Source organism: Passer domesticus, chromosome 3 (genome assembly GCF_036417665.1).
Source record: "Passer domesticus isolate bPasDom1 chromosome 3, bPasDom1.hap1, whole genome shotgun sequence".
NCBI classification, from domain to species: Eukaryota; Metazoa; Chordata; class Aves; order Passeriformes; family Passeridae; genus Passer; species Passer domesticus.
Genome location: NC_087476.1, coordinates 53,461,118 through 53,480,742, shown reverse-complemented (window position 1 = coordinate 53,480,742; position 19,625 = coordinate 53,461,118). Strand labels below are relative to the sequence as shown.

The 19,625-nt window shown below is 38.5% G+C and overlaps 1 protein-coding gene across 9 annotated transcripts in view; it reads left to right on the top strand.

Annotated features, from left to right (window-relative positions):
• Window positions 1-19,625, top strand: part of ECHDC1 (ethylmalonyl-CoA decarboxylase 1) — a 44,715-nt gene that overhangs the window by 533 nt on the left and 24,557 nt on the right. The window contains exons 1-5 of one of the 9 annotated variants that reach the window (XM_064413101.1): window positions 68-236; window positions 7,373-7,594; window positions 12,068-12,210; window positions 16,957-17,009; window positions 18,939-19,019. In XM_064413101.1, coding sequence (XP_064269171.1) covers window positions 7,375-7,594; window positions 12,068-12,210; window positions 16,957-17,009; window positions 18,939-19,019 — 497 coding nt within the window. In that variant the 5' untranslated portion in view covers window positions 68-236; window positions 7,373-7,374. The other 8 variants (XM_064413102.1, XM_064413105.1, XM_064413109.1 and 5 more) reach the window with 8 other exon arrangements.

Genomic DNA, 19,625 nt, shown 5'->3' with positions numbered 1-19,625 from the left:
CTCGCCTCTATGGATGCGGTAGGAGACCTCTCCTGCCGGCCCCAAGTCAGGCCCAGCTCCCGGGGGCTCAGCCGGCTTTTAATGCGCTTTGCTCGGCGCGGGCTGCCCGACACCGCTGGGCCCGGGGCGCGGGCAGCGGCTGCGGGCCCGGCCCGGCGGCCGCGGCAGCGGTTCCCGGCGGGGCCCTTTCCCCGCAGCACCGCCCGCCTCCGCTGCTCCGCCGGCGCCGGGGCCAGGTCAGTGCCCGCCCGCGGCCCTCGGGGGAAACAGCGGCCTCTGCGGGGGAACGGGGCTGCCGAGGCGGCGCGGGGCCCGGCAGCGCCCGGCGGCGGGGCAGGCGCGGAGCCTCCCGCTCCCCGCGAGGCCTCGGGGCGCCCGCGGCAGAGGCGAGCTGCCCTCGTCGGTACCGGAGGGGCCGGCGGTGCTTCTGCTCAGCCCTGACAGCTCGGGCGTCGCTTCGGGAACAACCGGTCACCGCCCACTTCGGCCCTGCTCGGCACTGAGCCCAGCCCTGACGGTTGATTTAACATAAGTCATTTTGTTAAAAAAAAAAAAAAAAGGGGCCAGAAAAGCTCCCCTAGGTCAGACCGCGTGCAACAGCGCACTGCTGGGGATTTTGGCATGGCTGCTTAGCAGCAAGAAATGTCCGCTGGGGAAGCAGCCTCCACCCCTCGGTCCCTGAGTCTTGCCATCTTCCCGGGGTGATACCGCGCAGGGAGGTTGCCTTTCCTTCCCGGGATTCCTGTGTGGAGCCAAGGAAGCCGGTGACAGGCAGTCCTGGTGTGGTGCCCCTAGTTCCCACTTCTGTTACAGGGAGGCAGGAGAATCGTGGCTGCGTGGCCGGTTCAGAGCGCGGTATATGGGTTTTTTTGGTGTTGCTGTCGGCAGGATCATTTGTGGGCGGTGATGATAAGGAGAGGATAGTAAGGAACAGTGAATTAAGTGGAATTCAGAATACTTCTTGACTGTAAAAGTTACACTTTTCAAGGTAACCATTGGGAAAGCATCAGTATTTGTGGTTACAGCTAGAACTGAATTCATGCTTTTGTGGTTCAGGATTTGGTGACTGAAAGGCAAATGATGAGTTGGTTGTGGTTGTTTCCATTCCTGTTAAGTTGTGCATCTGCTGTTCTTAAAGGTCTCTAAAACACACCTAGTGAGCAATGAACTTAAAAGACTTTTCTGTCACTGTTAAAAAAGCTCCTTTGGTGACGCCTGTGAAGAGAATCTCTTTGGGTCAAAGCATTAAAAAATAATGGGCCTGAGTGCTTTTTGCAGAAGGTAAATTCTTGCCCTCTGCTATGAAACTCAAAATCTTTTACTCACCATGGGACCAAATTCAAAATTTTTTTAGGTAGTGTCATCTGTATTTACAAAAAGGCTTCCTTTGTCAGCTGTTTTGCATCCTTAAATGCCATTATTTTTCTGTGGCCTTCAGTATGTTTCTTTGTGATTTATTTACTATTTTTCAAAATAATTAAAATGGGATTAAAAGAGAATGTAATTGTTTAGGGATAGAAAGACAGTTCACATCTAAACTCTAGCCTGCAGGGATCATTAAAAAATACAAACCTAGACAAAGAACACATAGTTTGGAAAGGCATAGCTTGCTATGTCTAGAATTGGGCTGCTGAAAAACAATGAAAATAACAAGAAAAAAAAGAAAAGAGATAAAAGCAGAAATGAAGTGTAAATGGTCAGCCAGCTTAAAAGTGAAACTATGGACAAAGGTTTGTTTTTTACTTACAGTGTTATAAGGTTTTTCTTCTCCCAGTTAATTTTTATTTCCCATGTACATTATTTGATGCCATTTCAGTTAGTTACTTTGGACATGTTCTCACTTCTTGTTCTCTCAGCTTCTGGATGGATAAATTTTGTTTCTAGTGCTGACATCTAGAAAGTAGCAGGCCCAAATCTTTTTTTCTCTCAACAGTAATACAGAGGTTAAAAAATTGTCCTTTAAAATACCAGCTACTTTAAAAGTCCGTTTTAGAGGAGTAATAAGGCTTTTAAAGTAATTTGATGAACTGGAGGGACTGTTGATCCCATCTAATTTGTCTGCAGTGCAGGTACCAGAGACAATGTACTAAAAATTTGAACAGGGCTCAGCAAGTTTGAGAGAGGCAATGACATTTTGAGAAAGGCATGAGGAATCTGTCCCCTAGTTGGGGGGGGGCAGAATCTCCTCAGCTCCCCAGCTTTGTTAAGTTTCTGTATTTGCAAATTATGTTTTGTCAGTAGGTTTTCTGCTGCTGATCCCTTAGCAGGCTTACGATCTGCTTGCTGCTTGCTTTCAGCAGTGAGAAAGCCAGCTGGAGAAGTGACTGCCCTCAGCTTGCTTCATCTGGTAATTATTAGAGTGGGAGAACCTGTTGTACAAGGTGTTTTAGTTAACCTAACCCACGCATCATGGAGGGAAAGTGGAGAGGTGGATAAGTGGATGAGGTAGGTGGAGGTTACCCCTCTGTAACCTGCAGGTGAGGGGTGGTGACAAGCAACTGGCAACAGAGGAATCCTGCATGTGAATCCTCCCTACTACACCTTTCTTGTGTCTGAAGGCAGGGTCTATGGCTCGACTGGGAGACCAAGCTGGCCTCCTTTTGTTTTTGAATCTCTTCTCTTTGTCCAACACCATAATTTATTTTCTTTCTTTTTTTTTTTTTTTAATTCCCTATAATCACCCACTAGCCCACTGCCCAAGGTTACAGTCGGTTTGTTGGTTTTTTCACTCATTTTCAACTTACTTTTATTTTCATGCTTTGTTTTCTCCATCACTTTGTTTTTCATCTGCTTTCATGCTATAGGGTCAGTTGTTCCAACCCTCACTACTGGGCCACCACTTGCTTTCCATTCATTTGCCACTGCAGGAACCTATTGAAGCATCTGCCAGTCATGGTCACTGCTCTCTAGTACAGGTGAATGCCTTTGAAAGTGGCTGGTAAGCCACCCACACAGGGTTGAGTTGTGAGTCATCTCATCATCATCCTCAGTTCACATCTTCTATGCTTTCTTTTCTGTCTTTGCACTTCTGTGCTTGTTGCTGAAATTGCAGCTGCCAAAGGTCTTCATCAATTCAGGTTTTCTTCTTGACCAAGTGCCCTTGATGCCTTTGGTAGTCTTACAAAAGTGCCTGATTGTTTTTTTAATGCCTTTTGAATATTTTCTCCTCCCTGAGATTTATTTTGTGGATTTTGTCTGTTGAGTCCCATTATTTCTGTTATGCTTAATCTCAGTATACCTTCATCCAAACCCAGAAATTCAGTTGAATGGTTTTTTTTTTTCAGTGTCTATATCTGCATATCACACCTGTCACATCCTGTCCCAGATGAAAGGGCATGCTTATTTCTCTGATGTATTGAAAACCACATGCCTGCATCTTTTTTCCCCCATTTGCTATTTCCAGGACTTGTGTCAATAATTCAGGCACCATTTTTGAACTGGAATTTTCCTTGCTCATGTATTTTTAACTTGCTGATTTAGCTTGCTGTCTTGTTTGACATACAGCTGTAAGATTCTCTGGTTTGTCTTAGCTCTTCTACCCTTTCTTCTAGAAAGTTGCTACTTACAACTCTTACCTCTTACTTTAGCCAGGTATCTTAATGTTCAGTGATGATTGCAGCATTGCTGGAGGTTGGTGTTTGATACATCATGTGTTAGGAGACATTTGGGTTGCAACAGAGTCGTGGTAATGGCAAGGGCAAATACCCTTGTTAACACATAATAATTTTCCAAGGAATCTACTCAGGGAATATTCATATTGGTGTTATCCCTATTATTACTATGTTCTATTAACATTGTAAGGTCTGAATTTTACTTAGACAGTTGCCAGAGGCTGTCAGAAGGCCTGTGATTACCTGCATGCACAAAAATATATAGATTGGTAGTGCCTGCATGTAGATACATGTACTTTGCTTGTAGATACATGTGCTGCTCTTGCATAATGTGTGTCAGTCCTTGGTACTGGAGTGCTGGCACTCAATGTGTTTATATTAACCCACAGCCTGCTACCCCACGGGCAAGGGTGTTACAAAATCACTTGAGTGTCAAATGGGATTTAAACTGTTGTTTTATGTAAGAGGTACAACTATGGAATGAACAGCTACTGATGTCCATACTGTTGGCTTGTCTCTTAGTTGTCACCAGTGATATATAAAGCTGTAGCACTTAAAACATATGAAAGATGCTAATTTGACCACTGTTATTCCTATACTGTCAGGTTGGGTTTTTTTTCATTGTAGGAACTGTCCATAAACTACCTTTGCTACAGAGGCTAATGGGTATAGCATGTTGCCTTTTTAAAATTAGACTAAGACTCAATTTCTGTAAGTATGTATAAATGGATGTGATTATGCTAAACTGAAAATCTGAGAACTTCAATGTTAATAATATCTCTTGGCTGGTCCTACAACATCGTAAATATTACTGCAACATCTTTCTTGCACTGCTTTCATGCAAAATACAGAAATAATCAATCTCAGTCATGCAGTGGATTGTGAGTGTTCCGTACTGATTGAAATTCTGGATGTTGTTTGTCAGATATCAGTAGAAATTCCTTTATGCTGAGAGAGCTCTAGCTGTTCCTATCATACTTTTTTTGAGTGGTTACCTCAGTCAGACTGGACTATTAAAATAATCTTATTTTATTAAAAAATTGTATTGGTCACTGACCTGTACTGTAGGAGATGATTGTAAATAAAATAATTCAAAGATTATACCTTGCATGAGTCATTAATCGTGAGTCATGATCAGCAGGCAGTGGTGTCCAATTTGTTTTCTAATCCTGCACTTGCTGCTGTTCTTTATTACCATAGTGATAATATTAAAGAGCTGTTAATGCACATAACCACACAGCTGAAAATGACAGACTTTTTTTGTTGGAATAAAATTTCCATATCTTAAGTCTGTTTTGCTCAGTATATTTCTTGTCATGAGAAATTCAGTACTGTATAAAAGTAGTGAAAAAAGTTTAAGTCTGCAAGTGGTTAAGATAGCAGAACAGCCTTTTCCCCCGGCTTTGCTTTCACGCCAGTCACTGGGGCTTCCTAGAGAATTCCAGCTAGTCTCTTTTAGTATGAGAACTGGGGACACTTTGTATTCATTAAAAACTGGGAGCTGGTTGTTGAAATTACACGTTACAAGGAAAGGCTGCACTGTCCATGTTTTTCATGTTTGTTCTCTCCTGAGCAAAAACTAGCAGCTGGATGGAAAGTTTTATTGCTTTAATATATGCTGAGGAATGACTACTGAGGTTTTAGAGAAAAGGGAAGGCTGTCTCTCTCTTGAGAGACTGTATATAAAAAGAGTCAATTAGGAGAAATGAGCTTTAGAAACCCATTTTCACTCTTTAAATAAAATTTTAAAAGCTCTGAAAGGTGGTAGCTGAAGTGTTGCAGACTATTAGAATGTGCATAGATAGAGAGTGTTTGAGTGCAGCAGCATCAGGGAATGTTTTCTATGAAGTAATGAATCTTGTATTCAATTAGATTACAAAATTTAATCAAGTTTAAAATTAGTTTTATTAGTTTAGCCTTTGGTAAAGTTCATCATGACAGATTAAGGCCTTGTTTGCCAACAGATATTGAAAAAATCATCCCTTTACGTTTTCTTGTGCAGATGATTTTATAATGCATAGATTTGAGTAGGCCTTACTAGTTTCTTGGTGTTGAGCTTGTGAGATCCTGTTGTATTGGTGGGTGCAGTTTGGCAGGACAGGTGTGAATCTAGTGGCATAGATGGCTCTTCACAGTTGCCTGGTACTGCTGCATGTACCTTCACATCCCATAGTGTGGTTGCTCTGCAAACTCCTCCCCCCTTTGAATGAGGACTGTACCTGAACCAACAGAAGCATTCTCAAGTTTAGTGTAGAATGGTACAGCCAGTGACAAGATAAGTGTTCACCTGACATAGCTAATTAGGAACTAATTGGGAACAATTAGGAATTAATTGTGTGGTTTTTAATGTGCATTTACTTGATCATGTGTAAATAATAAAGGTTTTCAAAAATATTGAGTCTGTAAGATACCCTGAACAGAGCATACAATATAGCTGTCACCAAATTCTGTCTCAGTGAATGTGTTTGTGTTCTGAGTTCACCTTAGAAAAACTTTCCAACAGCTGCTTGCCAATTTTGAAAGTATTTTGTTTCTGCTAATTATGATTCAGAAACAAAGAAGGCCTTTTCCCAGTTATCAAAAAAATGAGCAGCTACCATGTCTTCTGAATGGCCAAGCCCATTAAAAAGTAGGTTGGGGCAAAGGTAGGACTACTCTATTATATTGCAAAATAACAAGAGGTTTTGTTTCCATGTTCTGTGGGGGTTCTTTTGATTCCCATTCTGATTCGTTTCTAAGATGACTTTATTTCCAGATCAGCTGTTTTCAGTTCAGGCTTTGCCCAGTTTCTTTCAAGTCACTTGTAAACTGCTTTCTCCAGTAGACCCGTTTCCAGAGTAAATAAATTAAGGCAGAGATGCAGATCAAGTGATAATTACTTTCTTGTTGTTTCCTGATCTACAGTCATACACTGTAGAGAGGAAATAGCAGAGGAATAAGCCATGGTATACTGGTACACAGAAATACTTTACAAGTATTATTACCTGTACAAAAGGCAAGTGTGGCACTCAGTGCATAATACTGTTGCACAATTCTCATCCTTTGGAGCACTGCACAGATTCTGTGTCCAAATGAGATTAACTAAAAGTGCTACTGGGATGACTGGGAAAAGCACATAGCAATCAAAAGGCTAGGCAGACTAATTAGTTTTAAGATGGCGTGTGACAACTGTGTTAATGGAATTAGGTGACAAGGAACAGACTTTGATATAAGAATGATCTTCAGTTCTTAAGTTCCTCAAGTATTTCTCTGGGGAAGGTCTTGCTCTAATAGTTGCTTACAGAAAAGCAGGACATCCAGACCTTGAAAGTTGTGGGATTTGATACAATTTTTCCTCTGTTATAGGTGTGTTTGGGGGTCTTGGTATTTTTTAGAAGGAAGGGTGAGGGAGGGTTTGGAAGAGTAATGCAAAGTAAATTGGTCTAGTGGAAAATGTATTTTTTCTGTAATTTTTGAGCCTCTTTTGTTTTCTGCACAGAATAACTTTTTTGGTAAATTTTACAAGGAAATATTTTAAAAGGTGCTAATACCTGGCGTAACTACTAAAATCACTCCATAATACTCCTTCTGTTAACTTTGTGGAGGTAGATTCAAATGAAGAATTTGCTAATATAATTTGCACTGATTTCTATCAACTGTTATGATTGTATCAACTTTATATTAGTTTCTGCTGTCATACTTCCCTCTTTCTCAGAGGACTGAAGTGGATTTCAAAGGAAGTGTCCTAATTTTTTTTTTCCCCTCACTCCATGAATTTCCAGAAATGGCCCTTGCTTTGTGGAAGAACTTTCTTCAGATTACAATGAAAAGGATACTACAACAGAGAAGGTTGTCACTGTATAATGGTGCTCATGGCTATGAGGAAGAACTGATAAAGAAGAAACTTCAGCAGTTTTCTGGTGGATCCATCAACCTTTCCAAAGAAGACAATGGCATTGCAATACTTACTTTGAATAATCCAAAGTTAATGAATGCCTTTACAGGTATTAATTAGTTGATGGGATTGCTGGTTGGTTTTGATATTTCTCTTGTTCAGTTACCTGTTGTGATATTTTGCCTAAAGAAAGTGAAACACTGCTTTACCACACCTTAGTTAAAAGAGTTAATGTGTTTATTCTGATGTGCAGCAAATATGTCCAGTGTTTTGTATAGTAACTTTGCTGTAAATGTCATAAGACTCTAAGAAATTCTGAGTTGACACAAGGATTGTCTTGCAGAAGGTGCTTCTCCCCATGTTGCTTAAGTGTTAGCACAGTTCTGCCACTGAGCTCTTTCTTGCATCTCCTCTCATTTTGTCATCACTGCTCTGGAAACATGGAAGACATTTTTGTGGGCATGAGACAATGCCATCTCCCTTTTGTAGGTGATATAGAAAGACTGAGTTTGTTGCTTGGTTCATTACCTAAAACCTTCCCTGTACATTAAACTTCTGTAGTTTGGTCTTTTCCACTTACCCAAACTGTCTTCCATTTGTTCTTCATTTGCCTTATGTCTTAAATATCAGCGACTGGTTAATTAAAGATCTGATGAGCTGGGTATTCTCAGCTGTTGCAGGTCACTGATCTATTTAATATGCTTTTACACTGGAGAATACTTAGCTATCAAAACCAAGTGCCCTATTTTATTAATCTTGTATTATGACAGGGTTTTGTTCTCCAAGTTGAGTATATTTGCTGTCTCTTCTTAATTATTTAGATTATTCCAATTTATGCCACTTTCTTCATATATGAATGGCACAGGTCCAGGGTGTGAATCTGCTTGAGCTGGAGCTGTGCATAAGCCTTTACTGTAAGAATGATTTTATCTGTTAATATTTTGATGTGGATGCATTTGTGTCATCTTGCTAATTTCTTTGTTGCTGTTCTGTCTTCCTGCCCAGTTCTCACTGTTCCTTTGCTGTGAGCAAACATTTTGCAACATGCTAGCAAAGTGTGCCCTTTACATGCAGAATGTCAATCTAGTCTTTCCACTAGTTAGTGTTAGCTGAAAGGAAGCTAAGAGAGCAGCAGAATTGCTGTTAATGCACCCAGATGTTTCTGCATTCTCTTTTATTTTGCTTAAAAAACTTACCTATAAAATCATTACCTAATTTAAGAAATTGTAGCTAAAAGATGTTAGCGTACGGATTGTCCTTCTGCATGCCTCCGTCAGCATACGTTCTGTTATACAATCATAATTACATGGTTGTTTCTCCTTTTTCTACAGAATGGTTTCTATTCTTGACTGAAAACAAAACTGTGCAATGTACGCCCTGTAGACTGTGTGCTTTTAGCTTATTTGTTGTGGAAGTTGAAAGGGGTATGCAAAATGAGCTGTAACAGCAAAAGGAGAGAGCAGGCTGGGTTTTTCTGCTCTTTGAAGATCAGGAGTAATAAAAATCAAATTGCTTAAACCAAACTTTCATATAAACTGGCAAATATGTTCTCTGTTTTCTATATGCTTGGCAGGAGGGGCTCAGAAGTGATTGGTAGCTGTGCTGAGCACGTGCAGCTGCCATTTAGACAACTGATAGCTGTTCGTTGCCTATACAATGTTCTGTGTAATGTTAATGGGCTAAAATCATATCATACATCTGGAGCTGAGCACCCAAAATTAGCAGACATTTTCTCTCTGGCTCAGTTAGTTGTCTGTAAAATAATCTCTTCTCTCCTTACAGGACTGCTGTGAAAATAACTTATTAGTGTATGCCAATTAGATGCTCTAGTAGCAAAGAGGAGCTACAAAAACCACTGAGGAAATTAATAGCTCTGTCTTTGTTGTGGATCCTCATTAGCATATAACAAATGAGCCGTGGGATCAGGCAGTTCTGTTTTAAAGCAGTGTGTAGAGCTCTGTAGAGAACTCTACATACTCCATTTTGCTAGGCAATAGCTACAAAAAATTGCTCTGGGAAATCTTACTGTCAGTTCAAGAGATGCTGCTTCTTTGTGCTGTACACCTCTGCTAGAGACTTTTGTTTTCATGGGAGGGAGAGTAGAAGCAAAATCAGGCTGGTCCCTTCGCTACTGCAGTAAATGGTAGGGCATCTTAATTTATACTGATCTTAATTTCATTTTTAACATTATTATTTGTAAAATGCAGTTGCTGAGAAACTACCAGGAACTTAATCCTTTGCCTTCATTTGTGTATTAAATAATGCTCTTCAGGGGGCAGGATGGGGTGTGCTACCCCTGAATTGCCTCAGCAGAACCTGGTGGACTTCATCAGCTAAAGCCTGTAGGTACAGCTACCTCCCCATCAAATTCTGTTGGTTCTGTGTCTCAGAGCTTCTGAATAGTGGCAGATGTGAATTTATATATCCATGCATGCTCCCTCTAAAAAGCTGCAAAACATTATTAAACTGTTGAGAGAAATTCTATTTTCCAGGCATTTAATTTACACAGCAGTTTTTTATCTCAAAGGAATTATGTTTATTCTAAGCTTGAGCAACTCCTGAAATCAAAAACAGAACAAAATTGTTGGCAAATTGCTAATGGGAGATATGGAGATTGTTATGCCTTTTTTCTCTTCTTAATTGGAATCTGGTGGCCACCTGTTTGAAATGGTCTCTCTGGAAATAAATCTAATAATGTCAGTTTAAGCCTGGTAGAGCCAATTTCAGCAACCCAACCTGTCACTGAACTAAACTTGAATGTAGTTTAAAAGAGAAGAAAGCTAGCCTGTAGGAATTAGAAAATAATGATGATAGTTGTTATCTTCTAGAATTTACTTGAAAACGTTTATTCTCAGATTATAGTTAAAATACAAGCAAATTATTTATTATTAATTCTGTAAAGAGGATGAACTTAGTGGTATCAAATACTGAAAGACTAAGATTGGCAGAAGGAGGATTTGTTTTAGTGGTGTGCCTTCTTCATTACATCAAACATCAGGAACCATATCTGTTGGTAAAATAGTAGTTCAGTGTTGTCTGGAATGGAAAAGAGCCTCTCACAGGAAGGTAGAACAGGCTCTGGCCAGTGTCTCTTGTCCCCTGCTATAGCAGGTAACAGGCTCATATGGATCCTGCATTTTTTCAGTTAACTCCATTGTTTTTTTTTTCTTGGAATACTCTGTGGAAAGACTCTTCAATACCTCACTGCTTTGCCTATTTAAAGAACCACAAACAGTAGTTCTGCTGTATTTGACTCTAGCAAAGCTTGGATGCCAGCCCAAATACCTTTCTGTTAAGAACATTTAAGAAAGAACATATGCAATGAGAGAAATCCACAGGGTTAATGCATACCTGTTTGAAAAGCAGCATTTGCAGAAAAGTTCTTGAGAGTGCCGTCATGATGGAAAAACATTTCAAGTGAAGACCGACAAAAATCTCATCTAGGCCTGGTTCTGCTCAGTATTTTCATTCTTGGCTTGGATGATGAAACAAAGTGAGCTGCTGAAATGGTCAGATGACCCCATATTAGGAGAGCTTGCAAGATTATGTTTTGGAGAAGAGGAGAGGCATTCAGTGATCTTGATTAGTTGCTGCAAAGAACTGAAGATCAACAGGGTGAAATTCAGTGAAAACAAATGTAATGTGCCACATACAAAAAGGATGACCAAATTATAAATACAGAAAGGAAAGCAACTGGCAAAACTGCTGGGATTTTTTAGAGGATCATAGTATGGACTTGACAGTGGGTAAAAAAAAACCCAACTCAATGCTGTTCTCGTATATAATATGTAATGTCCACTTAATTATTGGCTACCTCAGAAACATTGTCAAACTCTGTTATTTCAGTGGCTGAGACCAAGCCTAAGGGATGAATACTTAACTGAGTGTTCACCCTTGATGTGGGACTGGGAAGCTTATTTCATAATGAACTGTAAGAAAAAAACATAAGAAAGAAAACATAAATATCCTATGGACTAGCTGCTAATGGGACATTTCAGAAGAGGATGAGTCCTGTGCATGTAGGCATAGAGTTAAAAAAGCAACACTGTGATGTTGCATACTCTATGATGATATGCTTTATAAAGACAGTCTTTTTAGAAAGGAACCTTTATTAACATTGACTGGTTGTGCCTTGAGCCCACCCTGGACATGATTCCTTTCTGTTCTCTGCCAATTGTTGGGGCAGGAAGGAATGTTAGTAACTTCAAAATTACTAGTGGAACAGATCTTGATGGATACATATAAATTAATTTGTCCTGAATGTATGCAACTGCACGCAGAAATAAATCAGGCAGAGGGTTTTTGTTTGTCGGTTTTGTTTGGATTTGTTTTGGGGCTTTCTTGAGTGTAACGCAAATATCCGTCATACAGAATATCTTTTGGAATTTTGGAAACTTCATCCTTGGAGAGCAAATGTATGTCAGTGATTGTGTGCAGAATTTAAGATGATAGTTTCTGTTGTGATTTTAAGCCCATCTCTTATTAACAGTAACTTGGCTTTGCTGGTGGAACATGTAACAAAAAAACATGATGGGGATAATAATTTCCTGTTAAAAATTTTGTTTCTCGCCTCTTGTGACAGGCACTATGATGATAGAGCTCCAGGAGAGGGTAACTGAACTGGAAAACTGGAAGGATGGCAAAGGTCTTATAATCCATGGTGCAGGAAACACCTTTTGCTCAGGATCTGATTTGAATGTTGTCAAAGAAATATCCAATTCCCAGGCAAGTATTAATACACATTAATGTTTTGGAGAAAAATTAACATGTTGAGATTCTTTTTAGACAGAAGTGTTGCACTGCACTTCTACAATTTTACATACAGGCCACAGAATGGAGCTTTAATGGTAAAAAAAAAATGCTGTCAGCCCCTTTAAGCTGTGATTTAAGTGTTATTGTAAGTGATTCATAACTCTAAATTCCTACACTAGATGTTCTTTTTAGCCTTTTCTTTTAAAAGTGTCATTTCAGTTTCTCCCAGCAGTATATGGCAAATTTGCACGTCAGATAAAATGTGCTTCTGTAGTTTGACCTTTAGAAACAGATAAAAGTAATAATTTATCATATTCTAAAATAAAAAAAAAGAAATTTAAGTAGAATGGCTGCTATTACAGAAAGGTTTCTATTTTATCAAAACTGTGCTTGGACCTGCATGAAATGGAGGAACAGATGCAATTCTTGTGCTGTACTTGAGGCATGTGAGTCTTGTGTGTATCTATGAAGTTGAAGAGGTTGGGGTTTGATGGCAATTTTTTGCTCATGCCACCCATTGGACAACTTTCACATATTCTACAGTTCTTTCTGTACATTAATATGTGGACTTGGCAATGTGTGAAATAGGGCTTTGCCAGCTGCCAGGGAAGAGAGTCTTGCTGTGCTGCTCTTAGAAATGGTTTACAGTTGTGGTAAGTACCAATCCTCGTGCTTCTTTGTGGCCACTGCAAGTTTCAGGATTTAACCACGTAAATTCAACATTTAATTGGCCCTTCCTGTATGAATATCAACACAAAAACTCATTAATCTGATATTTGTCTTTAGTGATGATTTTTTTTTTCCTGTTGATAAAACTAAAGATGATAAACCCCGCAATGTCTTAGATTTTATTTCTGGGCTTGTAAAGTAAAAAGGACAGTCCAGTTTTCAAAGGGTATAGGATACTTTGTTTTCTTATGGGAACATTACAAGAAAGATGCTTTTCTTAATACAGAAATGTCATATTTTATAGTATAAATGGATTTGGGGGCGGTTTTCATCTGGATATTTTATAAGAACTTGTAATTAAAAAAAATATAGATGTAGATGAGATTTTTTTTCTAAATTGATTTTTTTTTTAAATTTTGATCTGCAATTCTTAACTTCTTTGAACATTGTACCAACAGAAAAGTAGCTGAAGCCAAGCAAGGCCAGTTCTTTTCTTATCTGCAGTCTAGGCTTTCCTTCGGAGTTCTTCTGCATTCAGTAAATCTCAGTGATTCTGCTTCCATACATTTTGTATTCTCTCTGTATGCTTATACAAATTACTTGGAGCCACTGCAGTGGCAGAGAGGGCTCTTGGTTCGATAACAGATATACTGGACAGAATTAAATGTATACGTGTTACAAATTTGTTGAGAATTCTCTGCACATAATCTAGATCTCTCAACTGAAATTAAAGCCTAAGAGTCACCAGAAATGCTCCAAGAATAGTTAAGCATAGTTGCTTTTCTATTTCAAGTTACTTATCTTTTACTGAGAGTTTCTGTATAATAGCTCCTAAAGCATGTTTGGTGGGATTTAATAGTCGTTACTAGAATATGAAATAGCATTTGCTGTTCTTCAGTCTTACAGAGCTCTTTTCTCTAACTTGATGCAGATGAGAGTGTTTTGTCTGGTTTCAGGTTCAATTTTCTGTCCACAGGCATCTTCAAGACAAAAAAAAAAAAGGGTGAATAGCTTCATGCCTGTACTGGTATGTCTTTCAGAGTGTCACAGAATATTCTGAGTTGGAGGGGACCCACAGGGATGATCGAGTCCAACTTTTAAGTGAACGGATTGAACCCACAACCTATTAGTACCATGCTCAAGCAACTCAGCTGTCCTTTATATATTTTTTTCAAGGCTTCTTTAGCCCATAGCTTTTAGTAATTAAAGAAAACACTTTTATTTTATCCTAGTGGTTGGTTGAGGGAGGACTGTGTTTTTCATTATTTTCGGTACAGTTTGCTTTTCCCTGTGGTGCAGAATAATGGCCCAGAATGCTGAAGGATTTTCGTGCCCCCTAGTGGCTCTTTGTCCTCCTCTTCCGCCTGATTCTTTTCCTCTTTCTTTGTCCACCTTCTCCCATCTTCAATTGTTCCTAACTCTGAAGCAAACCTAGATCCCCCACCTCCTTTTCTTTTCTAACTGCTAACATTACATAAGCAAATTGCAGAAGGTAAATGAATAGTGGAATTTAAATAAAAAATATTTTCCTTGTGTCTTTATAAGGCTTTGTAAGCTGTTCCCAGAGCAAGAACCTCATTCTGGAGTGAGACTTGAAAAGTTGCCTAGCTGAAAAGCAAGATCAGCTTTTAAAGCAACAGTTCAGAGGAAGAAGTACAAAGGAGAATTTTGCTTTCCTTTGTCCCTGTCTAGAAGCCCTAGGACAGAGGTTCCCAAACATAAGCTGTGGAGGGAGGACTTTGGAGCAGTTGGAGATAATATGTAAATTATGTTCTATCTGTAGTGCAAATGGATTCAAAGCTCTTGCAGCAATAAGAGCCAGCATTACACTTTTCTGCTTTATGAAGGTGACTTTCTTCTTCCCTGCATCTCCTAGGCCCACACCAAGCTATTAATCCTTTTCTTCCATATGTAGTAAATGTATTTTACTGCATTTTAGCTCCCTTTCTGCTAGTTAGATATCTTCTTATTTCAAGGACAGTATTAGAGCTGCAAATATAATTATTCTACTAGACTGCAGCGAACACCTCTTAGTCAGAGAATTTTGTCTGAATAATAGCCTTATTTTTCTTGTCAGGAAGGTTTGAAGGGTTTATTTGCCAGCACTCAAGCAATTGCTTTTTTTTTTCTTGGGTTTTTGGGGTTTTTTTAAGGAATGTGTTCTCTGGAAGCATTTTTTTCCATAGAATACACAGTAATCTCCCTACCACCTGAGAAAAAATTATTTTTTGTCTGCTCAGACATAAATGCATTTTTCAAGTTTGTCTGTTCTGGAATTAATATTTAATTACCATTTTGGATTTTGTCATGATTGAGAAGGCCAGTTTGAATGCAAGGATTGTGCTGTGATGAAGTGAAAAACTGTGTTCTCTGAAGAGCTTTTGTACAGCTTCATCCTGACAGTTGTAATATGGGAATTGTGCAAGTCTGTGTCTGAGAATTGGTATCCTGTATGTTTGTGTGGGCTTTGAACTTAGCTACTAAGGCAGCTATCACAAAGGGTTTGAATGTTCTTTGTTTTGGAATGGAAATATTACTAATGTTGTTAGGGGGTGTAGGAGATGGCTACAGTGATAATTAAAAACCTTTTTATAAATCAACAGGTGCTAAAATTTTTGAGGAGCCCTTTAGTGTAGTAAAACTAAATACACTGGTTCATGTGTAGTAATTGTCATGGCACTGACATCTGCCAGAGATCTGCACCTAAACATCATAATGCTGGTTGGCTTTGGGCAGAGTAGCTCTTGGGAATACATGACTAAATGGACAATAAATCACCTGCAATTGGCCTACTGTTATTTCAAGGTTCTATTCCAAAGATGTACTGAAGACTTACTGCGTATGAGTCAGAGGCTTTTAATTCAGGCATATTCTCTAATTTGCAGCTTCTGTAAAACTGTGTTTTAGAAATCAGTAAATTCTTGTTCAGAGATATTTGGTTTGGTTTTTTGGATTTTTTTTCTTTATTATTTGAAAGATGTACTGAAATTTTTACCTACTTTTTTTTTTTTTTATTTCTGCGGTGTCCAAGCATAATTTTTTCTTTTATATGGGATAAATAATACATGTTGTTCAATTCAGTATGTATATGAACATGGTGGTTCTGGATCATTTAGCCCAGGTATTTGTCAACTTCCTGATTAATTCTAGATGTCTGAGAAAGAGGATAACAACAGGGTAGGCAGATAGATAATGATTTTGTTTCAAAATATTTTCTTGGCTCCCAGCAACTTGTGATAAGACTTCTAGAGCTAGAGGTGTTGCCTTCTGTGTAATAACCTATTGTTGCTGTTCCTGTTGTGAGTTTATGTAGTTGTTCTTGAATTCATGTAGAGGGTGTAAAGCCCTGCTGCCAAGTGTTCCACATTTTAAGTGTGCATTATAGGGAAGAAATATTTGTTTTGAATGTATTTTATTTGGAGCCCTTTCTTTCTTGTACTAGATTAAAAGTAAGTGCTTGTATCTTTTTCACTGTTGATTGTAAGTAGATGTAAAACACAAAGGACAAGAGACATAAGAAGAATCTTCTTTCTGGTTTGGTTGTTTATTTGTTTCAGTGTTTTGTGGTTTGGTGTTTTTAGTTTTCTTTATCTGTAATGCTTTTGGCCCAAACAATAAAAGATTAAATTGGTAAATTTTATCTTGTCTAAAACTTGATGGATTTGGGACATAAAAAGTATGTAGCACACCATGGCTTTGTACAGAATTTAAAAACTCAGATTTATGCGTGTTCAACTTGAAGTGAGAAGAGGAAGTTAAGAGGAAACACTAAAATTTAACGGAATAGAAATTCAGTATTGCAATTACTTGAACAGTGGCTTAATTTTAACTGAAATTTATATAAGTTGGTTGAGTTTTTATTTTTTTTTAACCTGATTTATACTAGGTTTTCTATTTGTGCATTTGGATTAGAACTTGGCCAACATGAACCAGAGACAAAACCCAGCTGAAGTAAATATAAGGAATGCCTACTCCTATTTACTTTGTCTATGTGTTTAATTGCTTCACATTAAGATCACATAACATTTTTTAATTTCCTATTCATTGTAGGATGGGATGAATATGTGCATGTTTATGCAAAACACCTTAACCAGACTTATGAGGTAATATATTTTATTTACCCATTTATTAAGTAATTATAAGTATCAGAATGTATTTTGGCTAACTCTTTAACGAGATAAAATATGTCTTTTTATGTATGTAATTTTGAATCCCAGACCTTGTATTCACATATGTTAATCAGGTAGGTATTTATGGATTTAAATTAGACCTTAACATTTTGCAACTATTACACTTTCCAGAGATTGGGACAGGAAAAAAAAACAAACTAGAATTATATATGTAGAGCTAGGAGATATCCAGAATTAAGGAAATCTAGGCCTTCAGATTTTCTGAAACTCAACCTCTCTAACTCACTGGAAGTTGGTAGCTCTTAAATAACAAGCGCCAACAGGTTACGCAGCCTACATAGGTAACAGTTATTTGACATATTTATTTAATCTTCCCACTTCACAAGAGGAGTGTGTCAGTTCTACCATCTGGTAATTCTGAAAAAAACACCCTTTCCTTTAGACTTAGCTTCCCTTACAAAGTCATGTTTCTATTAAATCCATTTGTGGTAGAGTCTGTGTTTTTCTGCTTAGAGCTCTTTGAAGATGAATATTCTTTGTTTTCAAAAATTCTTTGTTTTCAAATAATCTGTATGAGAAAATGTTATGAATTAACATTTTTTCTGTAAAATTACCCAGGAGATTGGAAACCCACATTAGTAGTACTGTAAGGAGTCCTCAGGATTGGAAGCCATTTGCATAAGCTTGTCTCCATATAATCAAAATTGATGGGGCAAAGCTAAGAGGAGGAAGATGTGTGAAGATTAAGTCCCCACCTCAGGTGTGTAGACTTAGTGTATCTAAGCCATGGTTCAGGGGCAGCACTGAGCTGCTGTCTGGGGACATCTGTTGTAGATGGGATTAGTCTCCCTCAGAGCTGAGACCGACCGTGATCCTGAGAGAGGTGCCTCAAATGGATTAGAGTGTGGATGTAGCTATCTTGGACCCACATCTTCTGCTTTCTCATAAAGCACAGGAAAAATGAGATTGCCTTCTTCCAGTGGGTTCTCTTGTGCCATGTATTGTATGAACAGTGCTGCAGCTTGTAAGTGAACTTGGGCTGTAAGAAAGTGTTGGTGCTTCTATTAAAGGAGAACTAAAACCAGAGATGTGGTTATGATTAGGATGCTGACTTCTGAATGTGGTTTGCAAACTGCTCAAAGAGCTAAATGTCTCTTCACAGTAAAAGATGAAACAGCTGTATTAGTGTGCAAATTCTGTGACTAGCCAGCTGCCTTCATTTCTTAAGGAACTTGCCTTATCCTAAGTCACTACTCATTAGTATTCATTTCGCATCAGCAGTGGGGAAACATACTTTTCCTTCCCTCTGTCCTTTGAATTACCTTGAACATGATTAAATACCTTGAACATGATTAAATACAACACCAACAAAGGTAACAGATTGCTGCTTTCGTCAAAAGGTTTTGTCTGCAAAAAAAGTTTTGTTGATGACTGAGATAGTAGCACTCTGTTTGAAGAAGCTGCTGAAGCTGTCATGGTAATTCTCATTAATTTTAGATAACCCAGCCCTTCAGCTCTTTGTGTCTCTTTCTGCTGCTTTCTGTGGTGCAGTGGCTTAGAGTAGAATCTTGTGTTGCTATCCTGTCACTCCTCACAGGTAGTCTTTTTAGATATATTCTATAGCAGGTATTTTTCATTGCATGTTTTTCAGTACATGATCTTTATTTTGACTCCATTTAAAATATCTGTGTTACTGCTTCATTCTGAGATTCTGTATCAATTATGCAATAGTAATTTTGACATAAGTGGAATTGGTGTTGTGCCACAAAGATGTAGTTATTTGATTAAATTGGAACAGTATATTTTTCACAACTTTTACTGTATAAATGCTTTGGTTGAATTGTTTTGTAATTTCTGAAAGGCTAAAAGCATGAATTTTGCTTACTAGGGTCTCTTCTGCAGGTTGCCTTTGATCAGTGTTGCACTAGTTCAAGGAAAGGCTTTTGGAGGAGGAGCAGAACTTACCACAGCATGTGATTTCAGGTAAGGCTAAGAAGTGTGTAGCTGTTATGTTGGGTCAGTGATTTAATGGTTGTCCAGCTGAAATGTGAGAACCATGAGGTACCGCTTCTACCAGGAGTCACGTTCCTGGGTTCCAAGGCATTTGCAATGAGATTTTGTCATCAGATGTCACAGGAAAAGAAAAGTTGTGCTATCTGCAAAGTTATGTGATTTGGATCACTGGGTAAAATAAGAGCAGTAAGGAATTTTAGCAACTGACTTGGTTGGACACACCAAGTGGGTTCAACTCACCCCTGAGTGAGAGGTAGGAGGGTTGCAAAATTGTGTATCTCTCTGTGTCTCTTTTTTGAATGTCATAAGTAAAAATAAATAAATAAATCTCTTCACTACTCTTGTATTTCTTGTTCTGGGTTTATTGTTTGTAACATAATATTGTGCTGTGCAGCTGTTGAAACAAGAATTTGAGGTACAGAGGAAAACAAATGAGGTTTCATCCCTGTTTTTTTTTACATGCAGGTGCAGGGATTTGCTAGCACAAACAACTGGCAAAAAAGAGGACTTTAATTAAATAGGCAGAACAGGAATGGGAAGACACTAAAGTAATAAAATGTCACTTTATATAAACCA